This window comes from Pteropus medius, unplaced genomic scaffold (genome assembly GCF_902729225.1).
Source record: "Pteropus medius unplaced genomic scaffold, Ma_sr-lr_union100, whole genome shotgun sequence".
In the NCBI taxonomy this organism is placed as follows: Eukaryota; Metazoa; Chordata; class Mammalia; order Chiroptera; family Pteropodidae; genus Pteropus; species Pteropus medius.
The window spans coordinates 6,113,289-6,138,106 of NW_024342467.1; the positions used below are offsets into that span (position 1 = coordinate 6,113,289).

Consider the following 24,818-nt stretch of genomic DNA (forward strand, 5'->3'; position numbering starts at 1 on the left):
TCTGCAACATCTGCTATTTCCCCTTCTCTTCCCACTGTTTGTGAAAAGTTTTCTTCTGGTTGGGAAATCAATTAGAACTTCATGGGTGTACTTTGTGTTCTAAGCTTCTCAACTGTTCACATGATTGATGGATGCCCAGAAGCTACCTCTTTATCTCTAGAAACATTTGGCTGATGTCCAGGTGGAGAAGTTTTTCAGAAGCTTTCTTATTCATCATCCTATCACCATTAACCACAACTATTTATCTGGCTCCCACCATATGTGCAAGGGATCAGCACTGTGCAAGTGATCAGTGATAAAAGAGATGGTGAAAGAAGTGTACATAAGAATAAATAACAATAAAAATAAGATGTGCAGAATGGCACCACTATCGGTGAGTAGTTTAGGAACTCCAAGAACGATATAAATGGGGACAACTTCATGGAAAGAGTCATTGAAGCTATATAGTATCAATAGATAGAGCAAGAGAGAGAAGGAGATGTTTAACCTAAGCAGACAAGTTCTTATAGGCTTTGGAAATAAGTTTTCATGTAACAAGATGCCATGGATAATTTCCTGACCACAATCTCAAAGGGATATATTTGGTTCAGTTTCCCCAGAACAACAAATGCTCTGGAGTTATTATTTGGTTAAAGCCCCCAAAACAATAGAATAACCTACCTTTTGTTGTTACAAAGTAGAGTTATACTGTATGCAAACAGCTGAAATAAAATGCAACTTCAAACTCAATAATTAGAGGAAACAAATTAATAAGTATAAAATGATGTTTTAAAAACATCATTATTTTTCCTATATTCAGAACCAAAAAAAAGTCGATAAGATAAAGTAAAATTACAGAGAATAAGCTTTAAAACTATGTCTCAATTTTAATAGCGGAAGAAAATTAGTACATACATACATCAAAATCAGCTGTTGAAGGTTAAAAACTATAATCTACATGCCAAAGAACAATTTTTTCAGCTTTTTATAAGGATTTTCCTTCTAAACATATTTATCATGTGTGTAAAATCAATTAATTTCCTAAATTAGAAACCTGACTTTGACAAATACATGCCCAAGGCTAGATGTTGGCCATTCTTTTGGTTTACTTGTTTAACTCAGTATAACAGTTGTCTAGAACTTGTGAACATAGCCCTCATTCCTAAGTGGACAATGTGCAATATCATTTTCACAAATTAACCATCTGGTTCCTTTAAGGAAAAGTCATATTTCAATATGTCTCTGTGTCTCAAAGATATACACAGATATAAAAGGTGAAGATATATTAAGTATGTAAAGAAAAAGTAGAGGAAGTGGCATTTAAGGAAGATTATACTTACTCTCTCATTAATAACCATACTCTAAAATCACGACAACCAATTATAATTATAAACTCTTAATTTTATTAGATACAGCATGGACATAATTAATACCATCCCAAGCTACTAGGTGGTCCAATATTTTTGAATTTTGAACCTTCTTTTTACCTCTAGAAAACTGATCAGGAAATCTGGCTAACATCCCAAACAAACACAATGAATTTAGTTGGATGGTCGTCAGCTAGTTTCTGCAGTCCTGTACATACACCAAAACCACATATTCTAACCGAATTAATTGTGGTGGGATGTTCAGAATCAGGGGACCAATAGGAGTGTTTACAATGAGATTTGTTATTACACTGTACTTCATAGTGTTCAGCTTCAAAAAATAAAAATCTTATATCTCTAAACTAAAATATTTTGTTATGTGTCAAAATAAGCATAAAACAACCCCATTTTGAATGAGTCTTACAATGCTGCTATGACTTAATTTGTTGTTTCTTTTATTCCTGCTTTTCTTCTTAGTTCATTTGCTATTTTTGATGTTTTGTTTGACTAATATGTCATACGCCAAATTTAGTTCAGTCTGTAAGAAAAGGCAGACATCCATACACTGGACATAACCCTGAGGGCATTAGGAAAAATAAACTAGGTATCATAGAGAGCCTTGAAAAAAATCGAAGCATGCCTTACACCCAGGAAAACAAATGATTTTCAGACATATCCTGCTTGTCATTTGTGGTTACACAAAACAATAATTAAATCATGTGCTCCAGGAAACAGGAAGGCGTGGATAAGCAAAATACATGAAAAGCCCCTATAGTCCATGTTTGTTCAGAACATAGATCAGCATTCTTTAGAAGCTCTATTTATTTTATTACAGGAATGAAAACTGGGTTGAAGACACAAGTGTTTTTAGGGGTTAATATGATATCTGAAAACATTTAAATACTATATGTCTTCCTCTAAACAATTTTACTTTTAAGAAACAACAGCCAACCTAATATTTTTATAGATGTAAATTAGATCATGTCATCATTTCCAGCTAAAGTCTTCTATTGCTTCGTTTTGCTTTTAAGACAAAATATAATAGTAGCGGCAGTGGTGGTGGTGGTAATAATAGCCTTAGTAGGCTTAATATAGCTTACAAGGCTGCATCTAGGTCTGTCCCCATCTCTGTCCTCACCTCCTGCCACTCTATCTCAATCCCAATCACTTCACTTGAGCCACAGAAGTCTTATTTAAGCCACCATGAATGATGATATTTATGTGCCTTTCATACACCATTCTGGTTGGATTTCTCTTTTAATAGGTAACTCCTGATTACCCTTTAGACTCAATGAATGGCACATCCACCAAGAGACTGCAGCTCACTTCCCTTCGCTCCCGATTTCAATCATTTTCCAGGGCTCTCTTACATGAGCACACAGTTTACTTATTCCTTAGAAAATTACAAATTAAACATATTTTTTAATTTCTTTACTGTTTTATCCCTGACTTAACAGTATGTTCCTTGAGGACGGAGAATAATACTTGCTCCCTATATCTAGTGACTAAATCATTTATTATTTGGTAAATAAATTAGTGAATTAAGGAACTAATGAAAAACAGATCACATCTTCCTTCGTATGAACTCCTTACTACTCTCAGCACAGTAAACTTTCAGCATAAACTATTCTTCAACATTTGTTGAGAGTTGGGAAGAAGGGGAGCCACTGTCTGCTACTCTAATGTATCTCTGGAGACCTCTACCTCCAAAGCAAATAGGTTCCATGAAATACTTCAAACTCCTTAAGAAATCAAAGAAGGACTATAACAAGCCTGATAATAAAGCCCTGAAATTTAAGTGTAAGTATGAGATTTAAGAAAGGTGCATGTGTATAAAAGGTGTGGGGTTATCCCTTACCCAGTTAGCTCTTTTTTTTAGTTGTTAACGACCTCTTCCATGTATTTGGTGAGTCAGAGTTTAGACAGTCAGTTCACCTCTAAAGTATATCTCAATTATCTAGCAAAGTATACCCAATCTCTTCCTTTAGTTTCAATGGGAACCATTTTTTTTTTTCTTTTCATGCCAGTAAAACAGTTCTCCCATTGTGTGCGGAGCAGCTGCACACCCACACTGATCTGCCCTACAGGTGCCAGGGTTTCAATAGGTGACTTCATCCTTTTTAAATGTTCTTTTCAAAGTGAGACAAAAACTCGGAGAGGTAAAAATGTTGGAATACTTGACATTTTGTGTTTGTAAGTCATGGGCTGAAAAATGCCACCAGATAAAGCTGCCCTTATAAGGAGAGAGAAAAATTATATAAAACTAGATAATTTCTTTTCGAAGGGGACTTCTTTCTGACCTTAGGTATAAGCCCTCTGTCAAATTTTAAAATCTGTCTTTTATTTCTTTTATTTCACCTTTCCTTAGAAGGCTATTAAGTAGTAGAAATCATAATGAATCAACTAGCACCTGCACTCATGAGTTATATGATCTTAGGCAAACCATGAAACCACAAGAATTCCCTATTTCTATTTATAAAATGAAGGGGAAAGTCATGTCATGTTATTTTAAAAGATTAAGGTACATAGCACTGTCTCTGGCCCATAGAAAGAACTCCAAAATTGCCGGCATTGTGGCTGTTTGAGAGAAAATGTTCTGATAAGTCCTAGTATGGTTTAATAGTTTTTAGGCAAGTTTAGAAGCCATAATAGATTTAGCAGAAATGAATGATAACTCCCTTTCCGAGGTGAACTGAGATTCTCTAAATTAGCAGGACACACAAATCACAGTTTTAGAAGTTCTACATCATCTCCTACTTAAAAATAATAATAATAATAATATATTTCCTCAAAGGCAGATATTACAATTAAGAGGCAATTGAGAAACAGTGGTATTTTTTTTTCTTTTGAATATCTGTATACAAGAAGGATTTCAAAAACCAAAAACCTAAAGATAACATCTACCACAGAACCAATATTTGTGGGTAGGGTTAAACTGCCAGCAACTATAAAGAGCCACACAGTTTAAGAAACAGTGCAGGAGAAAGTAGAGTAAAAAAAGGAGCCAACACATACACACAAACACACACACACACACACCACATCCACACACACACATGCACACACACACACACACACTCATCTCTGGGTAGCTTATCAGGCCATTCTGGAAATAGTAGCAGAATAGAGGAGACATCTTTGTAGGTTCCAATTCAAAGGGTGAAAATAAAGGAGCCACATAAAGCCACATATCATTCTGCTGGGATATCTGGGAGTCTGTCTGGGAGTAAAGAACACTCACAGCTAATAAAGGCAAGCACAGATCAAAGCACCAGCCTGAGAAGAAGTCTAGGTTGACAAAGAGAGGTGCACTATGAATGAAGAAAGAGAAGACCCAGGTAAAGTAGGAGGGCAACAGAGGCAGAAGCTCAGAAAGAACATGACCGTCTCTTTCCATTTGTTCCTGAAAACAACTGAAAAAGGAGCATTATGCCATTAAGCCAAAAAATTATTATGATCCACTCCTTCCTCCTAAAAATAGATAAAATTCTCTTACTTAAAAGGGAGAACATTGAGAGGATCTCGAGAAATCTCATATAAATTTAATATATGAAATAAAAGGGGGTAAGGAGCAAAATAATAGGGACAACATAATGTCCCTATCGGCAATACATGCACATTGGAAAGATATGATCACAAAACAGATGAAAATGGCAACTCAACATTTACTAATAAGCTAAAAGAATTAAGAAATGATAGAACTATAAAAGTAAGAATTGGAATAAATCAGAAATTGATTAGAACAAGAGAATTGAAAAAATAATGTTTCAGAAATGAAGAGTAAATTAGAAAGAATACAAAATTGAATAAATATAATATATAATGCCTAAAGAGAAATTTAAGATTGGAAGTATGAAATTTTTTAAATCAAAAGATATTTAAGAAACCCAAGAGAAAGTACTAGCTATAAAAATGGGCAAGGAATATATAACCTTCATGAAATAGAAACCTTTGAAAAAGAAAACAGGAAATACTAAAAACAATAATGCCATAAAAAGTTTAATGAAATAAAAGATGTGAAATTTTATACACACAATAAAAACTCTGTGTACACAGGAATATTAACCCAAAATGGCCAATACTGAGAAAATTCTAGTAAAAATAACTTTTCAAGGAAAAAATATGTCCTTGGGCATTGAGGAGAGACCAAGTCATTTATAAGACAAAGGAAATCAGATTTTCATCGCACTTGATCTAAACGCTTTATGATAGAAGACAATGGAGAGGCATATTTAAAATTCTCAAGAAAAATTTTTTGAAGCAAAATTTTTTTTATCTAGCTAAATAAATCTGTAGGTATTCATCCACAGAAAAATTTTATTCCTATGCAAGAACTTGAGAATACTGCATCCAGGAGCTCTCCCTAGGAAATCTATCAGAGGATTAGTTTCAGAGAACCAAAATGATTTGCAAGATATCATATATTGCTTCATGGTGAACATTAAACATATATTTACTTACAAAAGAAGGAATAAATAATGGTTTTGAAGAATAAATAACAGTATATAATAACACATGAATGGGAGAGTATATAAAATGTAAGTATTGACTGCAAATATAAAAATATATTAATTTAAATTAGATACTGAAAAAGGGAAAGTAGGAGGAAGAAGACATTACTTAATATCAATGTTGCCCAGAATAGAGAACCATTATGTAATAATCAAAATATTAAGGTTAATAAATAAAATACAAAGGTATTTTATAACAATATTAATATGAAGGTAGTGCTCAAAGGGGAGGGAGGAAGAAACCTTAATAAATGTCAGGAGATATATATCATATAGATACAAAAACTAGAATAAATAAACCTTAAAATTTTGAAAAACTGGTTATTTATAAAAGAGAAAGGCAACAGGATACAGAAGGCAGGGATAAAAGTTATACTTCTTTGAACACAATTTGCTTTGTAGATTTCATTTTGACACAACAAAATTTCATACCTAATTAGAAAACATTTATTTTTTTTTAAAAAAAAAGCAGTGCCTAAAAATAAAATCAGAAAAATAATGCAAATGATTTTGTGTATTCAGTTAGTGGCATAACCATTCAAAAGTACTATTCTGAATGATTTCAAAATACTAAAAAAAATCTTTAAAAAATTAGTCATTCTTTTATCTGTTGGAATGTGAAAATTTTCTAGGATGGTTTATATGGGATAGAATTGCATTTTATTCTGGACATTATACTCATTCCTTGGTGAGAGTATGTCCTCACACCATTAGGTTTGGCTAGATAGCTCCTCTTGCCTGTCACTGATTCCAAAATGATTCAGATTTTTCTGATCAACTCTGGCATTTTTCATATAGAATTTCCAGTAGGCTCAAGGACTAAAGAATTACAGTTCACATGGATGATGATTTCACTAAGGGAAATCTTGGGTACAATAAGGCAAATTTTTGATATTCAGAGAAGACAGACATATACGGTACTGCCTCACATGCCACAGAAATCTAGGATGGCCATGTCAGTGGGCATTTTCTTTTTCAACTTAGTAACAGGTATAAGTTTGTGGTAGGCAACCTCTATAATAGACCCCCTAATGATTCCTATACTTTCCAATAATTCACAACCTCGTATAATTCCCTCCTCTTGAATTTGGGTTGAAAATAATGACTTGCTTCAAATGAATAGAATATGACAGAAGTGATGGGATGTCACTTCTAAGATTAGGTTACAGAATTACTGTGCCTCCCATCCTAAATGCCATGTTGTGAGACAGCAATATGGAGAGGTCAACATGGTAGGGGACTGAGGCCTGCCAACAATCACACATTTAAATTTGGGTCCAGAATCCATTTGCACATCAAGTCTTCAGATAAGACTACAGTTCCAGCCTATAATGATAACTTCATTGTAACCAAATGAAAAACCTTGGCCAAAGGAACCCAGTTAAGCTATGTCTAGATGCCTGAGCCACACAAAATATGAGCTAATATATGTATTATTTACAGTCACTAAATTTTGAGATAATTGGTTATGCAGCAAACATAGTACAATATATAATATTCAACTCTGTAATAACAAGTCATGATCATTTATGCATCTGTTTATCTATTCAACTTTCGACAAATGTCCCCGCTGTATTAATGCTGCATCAGAACTCAAATGCAGTTGGAGAGTGTCTCATAGAACATAATAGAAGGGTACATAAATAAGACTATAGGAAAAGGGTAGGCAGGAAAAGCTCCCGAGGGAAAATGGCATCCTAGGCGAAGGCTCTGGAGGTATAAAAGTAATATTGAATTTACGAAATTGAAAGAAGTGGAGCTGGCCTGAAGAGTAAACAATGTGGAATGTGCAGGGTTATCTGGTGTGGGTACCAATTAAGAGGGAAGATTTTGATATCACAGGAATGCAAGTGCATCTCCATGTTCCTGTTCTGCCACTTCATAGGGACAGTTTAGACATCCTCCCTGTGCCTCAGTTCTCTCACTTGGGAAATAATGATGCTAGTAATTATTTCAGAAGATTTAGAGCATATGGTATGATACCTAGCACAAAATAGGTGCGGAAAATTGGTGGCTGTCATTATTGCTGTTTTTGCTATTTTTATTAGCAGTATTAGTAATGTGAGAGATCTTAAAAGACATGGCAAGGAATGTTTGTATTAATTCGGGAGCAATGGAAAGCCAAGAAACAGATATATGTGGAGAATGACGTGGTAAAATATACAATTTATAACCATCATTCTAACAGCCATGTGAAAAGTGAATGTGAGACGGGCAAGACTGGAGGCTAGAGGCCAATTATCAGATTGCTGTGATAATCCAGACAAGAGCTAGGACAGTGGCAGTAGTGATGAGGACAAGAAAGGGAGACGTCTGAGGGATATTGAGGGGGAGAACTCAATTGTTTTGGAATTTGATTTACTTTGGGAATGAGACACAGAATGAGTCAAAGATTATACCAGGTTGAGGGAACTAGGCAAATGACACACATTTTCAGATACTGAAACCTTAGCTGATAGAGGAGGATAGGATTGGCTGGAATGAGAATTTGTGAGTGTGAAATATTGCTGACATTTAAGTTTGGTAGTCTAAGGAATTTTTTACTGAATTTATAGAATTAAACAAAGAGCTAGAGAATAATTTTGTCTATAGCAAACAGGATATATACAGCCATCAGCATGGTTTCCTAGAAAATTCCACTCAACTGATGTACAGAAATTTAAAAATTATAAACAGAATCCTTCAAAAGAAACTAAGAAGCCAAGAATGCAAAGAAGGATCAGAAAAATAAGATGTTACAAAATCCACAGGATGACATTTCCTCTAGAAGAAAGTATTAGATAAGAGAGTCAAGTCCTACAATAAATCAAGGTAAAGACCAATAAATGCCTTGTGGATTGTGTGCAGGGAGGCCACTGAAAATTCTCTGAGAGCAGTTCCTATAGAAGCTTACGGTAGCAGTCAGATGGCGATGGGCTGAGGAATGAGAAGATAAATTATTCTAAAGAAATTTGGCTTCAGGGTAACCTTGGTTAAGAGAGAAATGTTTGTTTGTTTCATTTTAATTAATGGAAGGAACTGGAATATGTTGTAAAGTTTATGGGAGTGGGGGAGAGAAGTGGGGGGGGAGGGGGGACCGGGGCAGGGAGGGGGCGACCAGAGCCTGGGAGAGCATAAACAGCCTTACTGAGAGGATGGCTACAGACCCAAGATTCTTTAGAGGTTTAGTGCCAGGAAGATAAGGATGTCCCCATATGCGAGTGTATAATTCCACTCTGAAGGTGAAGACAAGATTATACCTAAAAGTGGAGGAAAAGATGGTAGAGTGAGACCAGTGGTTCTCTACTAAAGGGTTATTTTGCCCCTCTCCAGGTACATTTAGCAATGTCTGGAAAATTTGGGGTTGGTACAGCTACGGGCTGAGGGTAATACTGGCATCTAGTCGGTAGAGGCCAGGGATATTGCTAAACACTGTAAATGCACAGGGAAGGCCCTCACAACAAAATATCATCTAAACCAAATGCCAGTAGAGCAGAGGTTAACAAAATCCAGGTCAGACATTTGAGGAGGTTTAAAATATTCACTGCAGAGAATGAAGAGCTGACTATAGAACCGTGGCATGGTTGCTTTAAAACATTCAGTGCCCACTGGAAAATAGAGACCAGTGTTTTTTAACATCAACAATCTGCACGGCTATATAATTTTCCTCAGAAGTATTAAGATTGAGTAAAGGCTTAGAGAAGTGAAAAGTTAAAATTAATACATGGACGGAGTTTTACCAAGTGGGTGCATTCAAAGGACAAGAGAATTGAGATATTGATAGAAGACCCATGATCCACTGAAGTGACAGATTATGGATTCTAAACTAGGTAAGGAATGGTATAAAACAAAACGTAGCTGAAAGAACAGAAAAAATAGGAGGCCCGGAGTTTCCTGTAAATTTGAAATATGTGCAGTAGGAGTAATTTAGTAAAAGATATGGAATGACAAAATATGGTAGTCAGAAGTTGAGAAATAGCCTTAGTATTTATTTTTCGATACAGTTAATATGATGGCAATATCCAGACTGGACCCAATGCGTAAGTAGATGAAGTACACTAAAAATGAAGTTCACTGGCAGTGAGAAGAATATGAACCTGAGAGGCCAGGATGATAAATCACACAAGGCCAGAAATGTACCCATGTATATTCCTAAATCCCATGTCATTTCATCCCTAAACAATATACAGGAAAAGCAGCTACAAAAAGTGAGTATTATAATAATTATAACCAAAAGACTCCTTGCAGGGTCTAACACTAGAAAGACCAATCAAGGAATGAGTCACACAGATTCCAACAGCTAGGAACTCAACAGTTATAGAAAAACCCAACTCTCTAAACTCAGGGTTGGTTGATAGCCAGAATCCCAATACTATTCTTTCAGGTCCCATCTTACTGGCTTTTACATTAATTGGCTAAAGAATGAATGAGATTATCCAAGAGTAAATTGACTATTTCTGAGGCAAAAGGGTGCTTCAATGGGTCAGGCAATGGGAAGTTACCTACCTTTAAATATTCTGCAAGATGCAGCAGTGAAATTGGGGCACAGAACTTAGGAAGAGATTCTGAACAAGTGGACTGAAAATAGAAAGTATAGAACACATGCTAAAATTTCCAAGGATGGAGGAGGAATGCCCACGAAGTCAATGGATAAAAGCAACACAGAGAAGGAAATTGTAGTTGAACCTTTATGCCTAAAAGACAGCTGAGATAGCTCTTATATTCTTCTCAGCTTTGAGCTGTTGCTCTAAAGGCTACTGGTAGAATTTAGCACTGACTGCCATCAAAACCCCACGGGGGTGGCTTGTTAAAAACTAAGATTCCAGGACTGAAGTTTGGGAACTAGTAGTATCTGCTAGTTAATACTGCCATGCCTCTGTCTCAACTCATCTTCGAAACTGATTATTATAGTCCCTGTTCATTGGAAACTTACTACAAGGCAGATGCACTTCTAAGCATTTAGAATATATTTATCTTATTCAACCTTCCCCCAAAATTTACAATGTAGATGTTATTAACATTTTCAATTTAAGATAAGGAAATTAGGCAATAAAGCTGACTTTTGAGCAAAAGCAGTCTGATAACAGAGCCTGTTCTCTTTCCAACATTGCTAGCATGATAAATTAGCTAACTAAAATGAACCTTTTCCTTTGGCTTTTAACTATCATTTTATTTTGTATATTGTTAAAAAGTCATTGCATGTTCATCATAAGCTCTGATTAGTGGTTATACATATTAATGAAAACAAAGAAACTAAATTTAATAAAATCAGCTTGGCAAACTAAACATTTCAAAACACAAAGTTGTCATAAAAATCCATAATAGAAGTACTTGCTGGTAAAAGTTGTAAATATGGACCTCCTCGCACTTATTACTACTTTGTCCATTTCCTTAGTCCTAATATTAGATAAGTTTACCCAGAAAGTTGATCAGTTCAGAGAATAAGGGGGAAATAAAATAAAATGAACATTCACCTCTTCAACATCATGAAACTCAATATCTGAATACTTACATTTAATTCATTTTTTAGCATCTCTTCAAAATGATGACCTACATGTTCTTCATCTTCTTCTGTGTCCATAACTATGCAAATCTGTTCTGAAATTCTTTCTGAGATAAAAAATTTAAAAACAATTTAAGTTTCAAACAGAAAATGGAACAAAGCCCTAGTCTAGTATGCCAAAACCTATGCTTACTTGCAGTTCATAACTATTGAAAAATAGGGAGGTTTTAGCTTTAGACCAAGTAGAGTGACTTGGACTACACACTGAGATGTCTTTGACTCTTTTAATCCCAAATTCATAAATCTATGCATTTTACACTTTGTAGGTAGCTAACTAGGACATGTGTAAAGCGACAGAAAGAAGAGATCCTAGGATACATTTGAAAGGGTATAAATGGAGGTGATAGCTATTTAGTTTGCCCATTCGATCCTTCCATGTTTATAAGGAGCGTCCCAGAATCTGATAAAATCCCATCTCCCAGGAAGATCTCCTTTTAAGACAGTCTTCTGTGTGCAGCTCATTGTGCCACCTGGTGTCCTGGTTAAGTACAGCGTTTTCCTTGGCATCTCTATGTTCAGTCAATTCAATACAATTAAGTTCCTGCCTGTTTAACTATTACAAGTAAAAATAGCCAAATGGATTGTCTTCAAATTTGGAAGGCTTATTTGACATGATTTGATTTAAAAACATAAGTGATATGACATAGTAATATTCACCTTTGTGTCCTTTCCCAAAAGATGTGCAGTCCTTCTCTACAGTAGACAGATCTGAAGTACTAAGAAATGGCTAATTGCTGCCAGCTAAGAAGACGGTGTATGGTATTATGTCATAGATAAGGGAAAAAAATGTAATTTTAAATAGGAATCTCAAATGAAAAGTTAGTTTGATTAACATTTGACTCAGCTGCTTCTTTTATGGGTGACTCTTTATAAAATGCTTTAAAAAAAAAATTGATCTAGCAATAGTTAATGATTCTTCCAAGCAAAGCTGAGGAGGACAGACCATTTAAAATAACACCAGTTAATAGTACTATTACTAACTACCTCCCACTTACCAAGAGCTACGTGCTATATTAATGTCATCCTCATGATGACCATGCAAAACAATCTATATAACAGATTCAAAAACTTGACCAGAGAAATGAAGAAACTTGCCCAATATTATAACGTTATGAGTAGTAGAAAAAGGATTCAAATCCAAAGAAATTAGGCTTACAAATACAGTTATTCTACAGCACTAAAATGAGGAGAGGAAAAAGACATTTATTGAATATCAAGCATTTGCATATAAAAGGCCCTAAAGCCTTCATAGTCATTATTCCATTTAATGCCTCAAAATAAATGTCTTATTACCTAAACATTATAATTCCTGTTTTTATTCACAAGGATGTTAAAATACAGATCTTTCCAAAGCTTGTATCTTTTCTATCATGCTGCCTACCTCGTAATCATTTCTGTAAAGAAACATAATGTATTCTTACTTTCTTGTACCCCACAATTCAAGAAAATTAAATATATATAGATGTGACATGTAATACTTCTGTTACTGAAAATTTTAGTCAGTGTGCTCTGTACTCATGCAATGTTCTCATAGGTTATTCTGACATATGTTTCTACTCCTAAGGGCAAGATTATCCAACAAGAATGATAAAGGAAAATAAGAAATTTTGACCCTTACTGTCGTTAGTTTTCTGAATCTCCATATAAGTAATCAACTATTACAAAAATTCTTTAATTTTTATTTGAAAACATTGATTTTATTGAAATAATGTTGTATGAAGAGGATTGGTAAAAAATAACTAGAAAATGCTTGATTAATAAATTATAATACATTATTCTCTGTAAAAATAAGACATGAAAAAAGAAAACTATACATAAATATAGTAATTCAAATGAATTGACAGGATACTTCTATTCTGGACACAGATCTGCTACACTTAGCTACATCAAAATTATTTCATTTCCTTAGGACTCGGTTTACTCGTCTGTAAAGTTCCTACCAATTTTAAAATGTTTTTAATTCTAAGTAACATGATCCTAATAAAATTAAAACATAATTTAGAAGAGAAATGGATGATCCAGATAGTATGTCAATCAGTTTGTATCTCTCAGAACAATGATGTTCCACATATGTCAATCAGTTTGTATCTCTCAGAACAATGATGTTCCACATTGATGTTCCATATCACTGTTCTGAGAGATACAAACTGATTGACATATCAGATAAATCTTTATAATAAAAATGAGGTCGGGTCTCACTCTTGAAAGATTAATAGATTTTGCTGAGGAACTGAAGTGGGGCTTTGAAAGTAATTAAGGGAGATAAGATGAAAAATATTTTTAATGTATTGAGGTAGGGAGACTATGGGCATAAACTTAGTGAGGCAGAAGACAAGATAAGTACTCGAAAGCCATGGAATAATTCAGTAGTGAACTATAAAGTAGGACACTTGGTGAAACCAGATCATGTAGGTTCTATGCTGTCTTGAATATTGTATTGTCACAAAAGTTTTAGATCCCAAGATAACTAGCACACAAGCAGTGGTCTGAAAATTAAGTTAATACAACACGTGCATTGTAAAATTAAATGTGTAGAGAAATTTGAACTTTGCAATGTCCTAGCAAAAACTGAGACAGTTATATTTTCAAATACACACACAAAATTATAAAATTAAATAGAAAAAGCATAAAAAAGTATATGAGAATAATAAAAGATCTTACATTATGGGATTTTTAAAATGTTTCCTGTTACATGGGAACTGTAAAGATGCTTAACTGTGAGATTTTAATGAGGATTAAATGAGTTAGTATGTATGTGTAAAGTTATGTAGAGTACCTGATACAAGTAAATCCCCAATAAATGTTAAAAAAATAACTGTTTTTGTTGCTTTGGTCCTATATATTCAATAAGAATATAAATTAAGATTCCTTTTGTCTACTCAAAATAGAATACATTTCTAACTTCAAACTATCCCTGTGGTCTTAATATTTCAGAGTTTGGTAAATAATCTATATCACTTTGTCCTACTAAACAAACTTTCTTTCCAAATTTCGGTTTTACCAAACATACATAGTTATGTGTAATAATGGAATATACATCTTGAGTAATAAACAATCCTATGTTTTCATCCATGAATTCCTTTAAAACTAAAATGGATATCTTCTAGTTTGTATTGTTCATTTCTCAGTTTGCACATTAAATCTAAGTTAAAGAATTTTACGTGATTTCTATTAATAATTACATGAACATGCACTGACAATCTTAACTGGGAATGTTAATGCACTTAAGATCTTCATCAAAAAAAGACAATAGCAATGATTGTACTTGTTCCATCCGATGGAAGACCAAAATAAAAAAGCATGTAGCTATAGGAACAGGGCTCAAATAAACTGAACCTCAATTCACCAGTTATTCTATTATCCCCCAATTCACAAAGAAAAGAAAAATATATATAGCATTTAAAAGTCTTTTTTTTTTCATGAAGTACAAAACTCCTTCCAAGCATAATATGATTAATCTTTATTATTTCTCAAAGCAAAGTGTTTAACAACTTCCTTGAGGTTAATGATGAAATCAAAACAAAAATAGGAGCCTTTAGAATTCTTAATCTGCTGTTCTAACTATTAATAAAGCATGTCTTAGAAACTTTTAGAGGTTAAAATAAACAAAACAAAAGCACTGAGGAGAACCACAAAACCATGTTACTTCCCAGAATCAAAAAAAATTCTAACACAAGAATCTAGTCTTTGTTCTCTCCCCAGAAAAGACTTAAGGATAAATTAGAAAAATACTAAAATTAACATTAAATCATACCTGACTCTGAGTTTTAGTTTTCACACTACCTTCTCTTTTTAAAATAGGTTTTTAAAATTTTCCTAAAAGGACATTTGTGGCACATTATGAAATATTTTGATAACTAAACCATTAGGGTATATCTCCCCAAAATTATTTTTAACATGTACTAATTTAAATTGAATAACTTCAGTTATATACAGCATCTGAGTGTCACACAGCTCAGTGTGACTTAACAGAGAGAAAATTCAAAATGGAATAAGTCTACAAGTTAGTATTAAAAGCTGTAAGTATTAATAAGTACACATTTTTCAGTTAATACCTCATCCCCATGCATGATCCTTTTATACAATACCTTAACCACCTTTTAAATGGTCAAGGTATTGTGTACAATTGCCAATACAAGAGTTCCCCCTTATCTGCTGGGGATACATTCTAAGACCCCAGTGGATGCCTTAACCACACATAGAACTGCAACCTATATGTACTGTTTTTATCCTATACATACACACCCATAAAATTTCATTTATAAATTAAGCACTGTAAGAGATTTACAACAATAACTAATAATAATAATAATAATAATAATAATAATAATAAAATAATAAATAGAACAACTATAACAATATATTGTAATAAAAGTTATGTGAATAAGGTCTCTCTGAAAACTGGTCTGATAACTGAGATGGCTACTAAGTGACTAACAGGAAGATAGTAGCATACACAGCATGGATACCCTAGACAAAGAGATAATTCATGTCCCTGGCGAGACAAAATGAGACAGCAAGAGATTTCATCACATTAATCAGAATGGAATACAACATAAAACTTATGAATTGTTTATTTCTGCAATTTTCCACTTAATAATTTCAGACCACAGTTAACTGTGGGTAACTGAAACTGCTGATGAAGGAGAACTATTGTCATTAATAATTATACCAAAAATAAATAATACAAAACTTGATTTTACTTTGTTGGTTGTGATTAATTTTATATGTCCACTTGATAGAGCCATAGGGTGCCCTGATACCTGACCAAACATAAAATTTGAGTGTGTCTAAGAAGGTATTTCTAGATGAGATTAAATGGACATTTAATTTTAGAGACACTTAAATGGCCAGACTAATAAAGTAGATTGCCATCCCTAAAGTGGTGGGCCTTATCCAATCAGTTAAAGACTTGAAGTAAACAAAAGGTTGACCTTCTCCCAAGTCAAAGAGAATTCTTCTTAACTAAAACATTGATTCTTCCTGGTTCTACAACAGCCTGCGGGCCTTTATACTTGAACTGGACATTGGTTTTGCAGATTTTGGACTTGCCTGCCTCTATAATCCATAATCACCTAAGGCAATTCCTGTGTGTCTGGGTGTGTGTCCTATTTGTTCTGTGTCTGTGAAAAACCCTGACTAATACACTGGCAAATAAACTGTAAGCATTCTTCAAAAGTAACAAATAGTGCCCAAGTACTAATCATAGGATTCTCACATCCTTATATTCCATACAAAGAAATATATAATTACATACAACTCCTTGAGCCTCATAACTTATTTTTCAGCCAGAGCATACCATCTACATTTCTTTGGACTAATGTACATGTTCTCCCTGTCTGCAGGGCCATTTTATGTCCTTCCCTAATTCTCCAATAAAGTCCACCTCAAGCATCATCTGCTTTAATAACTATAGGCAAGATGGGTACATTTTGTATTTTGTACATAGATATATAGATGTAATTTGGTGGGGATTGGGAGTCAGAGAAGAAAAATGTAGAGAGGTAACAAAACCACCGGGGATACTTTTTTGAAACTACAATACTCCACATCTCCAAATCCCCAATTCTAATACTCAAAGATATCTCTCTCAAGCACACATAAGCACACACCCAGGATTCTCCTTACATTCAGAAGAATCCTAAATCACTGTACTCTTGATTCTGACTGTTGCTGAGGAAAGGTCTTTCAGTGTAGTTTTAGAAAAGAAATCCACGTGTTCCGTGACCGTGATAAGTCTATTTACGAAGCTGTTGTTCAGGCAGTACACACCTAAAAGAGCCATGCCACTTCCTTGGACTCAGCAATCGTCCTTACAATCAGTGCGCACATGCTGATTATTCGGGACTCATGTCAGTTTTCTTTTCATTAGTGTATGCAATGGTATATGTTTCTACATTAATTTACTTTTAATCTACCTATATCATCATATTAGAAGTGAGTTCTTATAGGCATCATATTGTTGTTATGTTTTAATATCCATTCTGAAAATATTTATCTTTTAATTATGCTGAAACCATTTACTTTTAATTATCGATAATATGGAATTTAGATCAATTATTTTATTATTTATATTCTTGTTTTTTCTGTTTCATATTTCTGTTTCTTTCCTTCTTTTAGCTTATTTAAACTTTTTAGTATTCATTTTTAATTCACCTCTTGTACTTCTGACTGTATCTTTTAGTATAGGTTTCTTTTTAATGTGGTTGGTCTAGGGATTTCAAAATACATACATATCTAACCTCTCAGAGTATACATAGAATGAAATATTTTACCACTAGTATAATGTAGAAACCTAATGACAATATAGCTTCTGGCACTCTACTGCCTTTAAGTCATAGGTAGTTGTCTACAACATTGTAGCTGTCTGATAGACAGAAAATCTCATCAGAAAATGTTACTCTTGCTTTCTTTCTTAAAGTGTTTTTAAAAAGTGTTTTATTCTTTAATAATTTTATAAAATGCATATAAAACTTGATCTTCTAGCAAGCTGCTGCTTGTATAAGTAGATCAGACAACTACAGACCAAGAAAAGATAAGTAGATCAGACAACTACAGACCGAGAAAAGATACTTAGTTTGGGGACAGAAGGACCTCAATTTGTTATCTTTGCTTTCAGTCTATAAATAGTTTGAAAAAGTAAAGAGAATTAGAAGAGTCTATTCTATTTACCAATTCTGTTGCTCTCTCTTAATTCTTAATGTTTCAAGATTTTTTTCTGGCATCATTTCCTTTCTGTCTGAAGAACTTTCTTTAGATATTCTTCTAGAGTACATCTGCTGGCAAAGAATTGTCTTTGTTTTCCTTTACCTGAGATTGTCTTTATTTTACCTTCATCTATGAAGGATTTTTTTTTTTTTTTTTTTTGCTGGATACTGAATACTGAGTTAACAGTGTTTGTTTTTAGCTCATTAAAACTCTTGCTCTATTTTCTTCTAGTCTCTATGGTTTCTGGTGAGAAATATAGAAACTATTGTTCACAAGCACTGCATTATTTCTATTTTCAAGATTTTTGTCTTTAGTTGTCAGTAGATTGATTATGAAGTCCTAGATGTGGATATCTTTAGGGTTGTCATGTTGGAGTTACCTGAGCTTCTTCAGTCTGCCGTTTTGTTTCTAACCAAATTTGGAAAGTTTTTATCTAGAATTTCTTTAAATGTTTTTTTCTGTACTGCACTTTCTCTTCTGCCAGGACTGAGATGACCCATTACTTTCCCACAGATGCTAAGAACTATTTATTTACCCCTAATCCCTTTTCATTCTCTAGTTCAAACTGGAAAGAAAAAAAAAACCTGATTTAATTAACTTGAGTTGCACTTTCTCTGCCCTCAACATTCTGTTATTAAGCCCATCTAATAAGTTTTTTGTTGTTGTTGTTGTTGTTATCATATTTTTCAGTTCTAAAATTCCCGTTTGGCTCTTCTTTATAGTGCCTATGCCTTTGGTAAGACTTCCACCTTTCATTTCAAAAGCATTTCCCTTTACTTATAGCATTTTTATAATCAGTGCTTTGAAGTATTTGTCAAATAAATCCAATATCTATGCCACCTCAGCATGGATATCTATTGATTGTCCCTTCCCATGTGAGTTTAGAATTTCTTGGTTCTTTGTATGCCAAGTGATACCGGATCACATCCTGTACATTTGGGTAATATACTCTCTTACCACAAATCTCTCCTGTACATTCCCATTGCTCTGACGTGTCCCTTTTCTGCACTCCTACCAGAAAACTGGAGCTTTTTTTACCCCACTTTGCACACATTTCTCGTGACCACAACGGTGTCCAAGTGCAGCAACGGGAGGACAGAGGGAAAAACAGCAACAGTGTCCACCCCACTTCTTAAAGCCACAGCAACTCCACTCAGAGAGGAATTTTTACGTCTCTCAGAATGTTAGGCTTCTTCGGGCCCCCACCACTGCTCCTGTCAGTGCCGCTACTGCCGCATGATTGCTCAGGAGCTGAGGCATTAAAGTAGAAAAAAAAATTTTAAAAGAAGATATCTCTACCCTCTCTGAATATTAGAAGACCCCTTTCCTGCTCCTCTGTCCAGAATTAGGGGGCTTCTCTTGGAGCTCTGTATACTCCAAAGCCCACTTCTTAATTTTGCGCTACACTGGACCCATGTCAGGACATAGCAAGAGAACAAATGGCAAAAGTCACTACCAATTATGCGGTATTTCAAGTTTGGATCTTATTCATTAATCTTCCTGCTACTATTTACTTTGTATCCTCAAATAAATGTTCTATATATTCTGTTCAGCTTTTATAGCTCATTCAGTGGGAGAAACAAGGTTTTTTCTTGTTGCATCTTACCCAGAACCAGAACCTTACTCATGTCTTTTTACATAACAAGTATAATAAAAATCTATGCCTAAATAAACATAAAAGAACACATTTAACAAATATTCTAAAGCTTCTAGGTGAAAATAAAACTGTAGTTTAATTGGCAGCATTTTTCTTTTCTTACTGGTATAAAAATAATATTGCTTCTTACAATTATGGCACCTTAGAGTCAAGAAACATAATAGAAATGAAGTACTTGTTACATGCCTCCCTAATCACACAAGATTGCATTGTGGATGACAGCTGCTTATCTAACAGAACATTATCCACCTTATACCAAAATAGTAAAGACAATTTAAACCTTTAAATTTAAAAATCAAAGTCACATTGTCTCATTTGCATATTAATATTAATCAGGCATGAGTTAAAAATGTTTTCCAATAGGACCCTAAATCAGATGCTTAGAGATTTAGAACTTAACCATAAAAGCTCAGCTGTTTCGCTGGTCTACAGTGTACTAAAGAAGAGAACACTAAAATACCAAAACCAATTAAGTATTCACTGAAGCATATAAGGATATAAAATAGAGGAGACAACTTCTCAGAGGGTCTGTTGTCCTTCTGTACAGGACACTTTCATGATACCGGATGCATACTATTAGCTTCAGTGGAAGAAGTGAGAGAAGACATGGAGTTTCTTTTAGCAGAGGATGCTCCTCTGCTTCTCCCTATTTCTTTGCTCCTCAAGAAATCAATAGTGGCAGAAAGGCAGGAACATTATCAGAATTCCAACCATCTACCTAGAGGGTACATCAAAGGACTCCTAGAATTATATCGGAAGGTCAAAGTTTTGAATGTATCACAGCTTTGTGTGTCAAACTCTTGAAATTCTCTCAAGTTTCAATCAAGTTGAAAATACAATAGAATTTCTTCAGGGCTTTCAATCCTCCATTTTAATGAGCTCTGCAACCTAAAACTTAGCCACTTTTGATTAGGATTCGTGGCTTGGCAAAATACATTCATGCGCAATGTGTTTTCATAAGTATTTAATTCCGGTGTCATTCTAACTTAAGTCTTTCATGGGCAACAAGAGGCATAATGTACAAATCTGAAAGTTTATGAATGAGACCAAAATCTAATTTATAATATACTCATCTTTAAAAGTTCCTCTTCTTGCCCTTGATCATTGGATCTCATGGTATACATAAAGTATACATCTTCCTTCAAAAGTTAGAAAATAAATGCAATTTGGGGTCTTCATTTAACTTCATAAAATGGTAATATGTACAATTTCCAATATGCAAAGCTTCCTCTTCATCTGATAGATGCACTGACACATTGATAAGGATCAAAGAATATCTAGACATACGCCTCCATCAATCAGTCATCAGTAGGGACTCATGAGTGCTCAGGATGGTGATTATATTTTACGAGAAACTTTAAAATTCCATGGGGGAGAGACAAAACTAAATTCTATATTAGTTCAACAAGCAAGTGGGCAAATATATCCAGAAGTCAGCCTTCATTTTTCTTAAAACCATCTAACACCATGACTTTCATCAGGGCTCATTATCCACTACACTGACCTCTTGAGCCAAAATTTTAGTGCTCTTAGGTAAATAAGAAATAACTATCAAATCCAATGGTAATCTTTTCCAAAAGATGTTTCAAGTATTAATTTATTCAAAGTGAGAGCAGTTATCTTCTATTCTCCTGTTCAGTTCCTTGAATCAAAAGCCAATCTTAAGAGTCTACTTTCTGTCTCACGTGAAAGAGTTAGTATTAAACAGAATAAAAACTGTTGATTCTTGAAATGCCTGATTTCTATCTGTAGAAAGATGCCTAAAGTTTCTCTGAACACCTTGATAGAGGAAGCTATTAGAACAGGAAGGGGATGGTAGGCAGTCAATACAGGTAAAGCGGCCAACAGTCATGACTATAGGACAAGTGGACAATAGGGACGGTAAACAGAGACACAAGAAAACCATACATACCTACATTAAAAGGTCAAAGTGGACTTCTGAGAGGTTTGATCTACTGTTGACTGTATATGTTTCAACTAGAGGGCAATGGTATACAGGTAGACTTTTAAAAAGATGTCTTATATCAGATCTCAACTACATTTTTAAATGAGTCACGGAATACATGATGAAGCTTCCTACTTTACAACTAAAAGGAGCAGACTTGTGACATCTTGTTTCCTGCACATGTTTTTACTTGTAAGTATATTACTGTTTTCCAAGTATAATTTTTTCTTTCTTTTCTAAGTAGATATTCTTTCTGAATTAGTTAAGAGAGAAATAAATTTAAAGGAAATGCTAGTGACTCATCAGTGGATTTGCAAAATGTATTATTGCTTTGAGTATAACGTCATGTTTAGAGTTTTTGTGTTTTTTCTCGTCCTACCTACATCGGAGTAAAGTATAACTGGCTGGCTTTTGTCTGTTATCAAGTCTTATTTAGCTCGTTGTGACCTTAGAAGTTTTTGAATATGACAGCTTTACTTGACAATGTTTGAATTAGCATCTTGCTAATGACAAATTAAGAAAATTTTAAATTAAACAAAAAATGAGCTCCACTTTCTCTAATCTCAATCCAAATATTTAACTTTCTAATTTACATTTTTTTACAATAAGATTCCAAAGAAACCAAACTGCTATTAAATCGTATTGCAGTCTTCCTGTTCTTATTAATTAAAGCTTGACGCAAATGTACTTACAGATTCGCGTAAGATACAGTCACAGTACTGTTTTCAAGAGAGTGAAGAACAAAAAATTATGTTATGTACAAAGCAGTTTTGGTATTAATGTGAAAATTTGGAAAATGAAGTATCAAAGTAAAAAAACCAGACATCAAAAATTATAGTTTCTATGTAAATCTTGGCTGTCACTTTTCATTGTCCAAAAGCATGGTTAATAACATAAATGGCACCATCAGTGGGTATTTAACAAGAAAAATCTGATGAGGATATACCACAGATGCAGAACACTGTCCAGTTACAAATGGAGAAACTCTTATTTAAACTTTTTACTCTTTTCAATGATTGAAAAAAATTCAAAAATATTTTTCACTTAAAATGCCATGACTTTAAGTGAAAATATTAAAGGATTACTACAAAATTAAGGCATTAGTTTCTTCATATGTATAAAACATGCACTGTAACATAATGAGTCTTTTTAATTTTTAATAACACTGAATTAATTTTATTCACATGTGATTTTATTTTATTCCTTTCAGACAAAGCCAATTTAAAAGTATATTCGGCTACTTTCAATGTATAAGCACAAAAAGATTATTCAGTTTGCCTACTGGTATAATTTTTTTTTAAGTATAAAACATTAAAAAAAGTAGGCACATGGGGACTTGTAGCTTGACGGTTCACAAATACTTAACATTAAAAGAAATTACCTATATTACTGGTGTTGAAAATAAAATGTATTTTCAGAATACAGTCTAAATTTCTAAACCAATTGGAGATGTTGTATTTCTGAGAAATCAAAGTCAATTCTTAACAAATGGAAAAAATTACACAATGACTGGGAAAATACATGAATTTTTTATATGAACATTAATAGTAACTATTTTTAACTAATATTAACTAAAGCCAGTTAAAAATAAAATGATTTTCAATTTTAACTATTTCATTTTTCCAGTTTTATATAAACCACCATATGAAAAGAGGCATCATGAGGCTGTTTTATAGCACAAGTTTACTTAAGTTTGTATTATTATAACCAGGAAAAAATACAATAAAAAAATATAAAAAAATAAAAAGTTTAAAAACACTCTTGAGCCACAAAATTAAATATATTAAAAGATTCTAAGAAAGATGATGGTAGAAAATAAATACAATCTTTTATTTAGAAGTTCCATACAGGCTTTTCTTCTTAGATTTTAGAATATTGACACTTTTGCCAGGATATGGTCAGCATATTAAATCAAATGTGGGGCGGGACTATTTGTAAGCCTAGATAAAGCATGTTACTGCTGGTGTCTGTTATCACTTTAATAGTGTGTGTAGGTTTGAGCATGCAGAGCAGGCTTGGGTGGGCTCAACCAGCTTATGTGACAAAAATACAATAGCTCTTTGTTAAGAGGCTGTTTACAAACTTATCAGTCAACCTAGTGTCTTGTGCCAATTAATCACACTACTCCCTAGAAAAGTTTATGTTTTAAATTTCACTCATAGTAGAAGCCTAAAAGGAATAAACATTGAAGGAAATTGACCAAATCCAACTCTCTGCCCCCCAAAAAAAGAATATTAAGAATGTTTTGTTACATAACAGTAAATTTGTGATTAACTGTACATTTTTCAATGCAGACGACTGTGTAAGAAATAGTCATGAGAATACTACTTTATATACATGTTTCCTATTATTGAACATTTTACTATAAAAAATCCAGGTAAATATGCTGATATTAATAAACTAAGTTTAAAAATAAAACTTATCGAACAACAAACATAAGTTAGATTTTATAAATCACAATTTGGATATTTTAATCAAAAATTTGCCTGAAGTTATATCAAATTTCCCATACTAAACTAAAGATATATGCTTGCACAGAAATTAAGACAGACCAAAATATACATGCTGTTCCAGTGACAAGTAAATTTGGGAGTATAAACTGCTCTTGCAAGACATGATGCCAATCAAAAAAATGTTTTATAGAGTCTGAAAAAGCTAAGTAAACAAGAAAATAGTTACATCATAATATAATTTTTGACCAGCAATAATTGGTATTCGAGTGAAAAAAAAAAAAAACAGCTTAGGAAAGATAGTTTACAGAATACTAAGCACTCATATCACAGCATGAAAAAAATATTCCATCTTAGAAGAGGAAAATTGTTATGGCTAGGTAACAACGTTAAACTACCAGAATTCACGCAAAAATAAAAAAAACTAAACAGCACCCAACCAATCAATTTAAAAGTATTATTCTGATTTTAAATTTTATTTTTATTCTTTTCTTGGTTATAACTAGAAATCTGCCATTTCAATATTATGTTTTTCCCACACTCTCTAGAAGACTAATGCGAGCTTAGCACAGCACTGGCAGAAAATATCTTCAGTCTTGATTATGTGATTATTCTTTGGGAGGTCAAATAAAGATACCGTTTCAACCCAAGAGAATCAG

General features: G+C 33.5%; 1 protein-coding gene across 3 annotated transcripts in view; it reads right to left on the reverse strand.

The window, feature by feature from the left end:
* Positions 1–24,818, reverse strand: part of CRPPA (CDP-L-ribitol pyrophosphorylase A) — a 228,728-nt gene that overhangs the window by 119,258 nt on the left and 84,652 nt on the right. For all 3 annotated transcript variants that reach the window (XM_039862441.1, XM_039862440.1, XM_039862439.1), the window contains one exon: positions 11,349–11,446. In XM_039862441.1, coding sequence (XP_039718375.1) covers positions 11,349–11,446 — 98 coding nt within the window. The remainder of the gene's footprint in view (positions 1–11,348; positions 11,447–24,818) is intronic.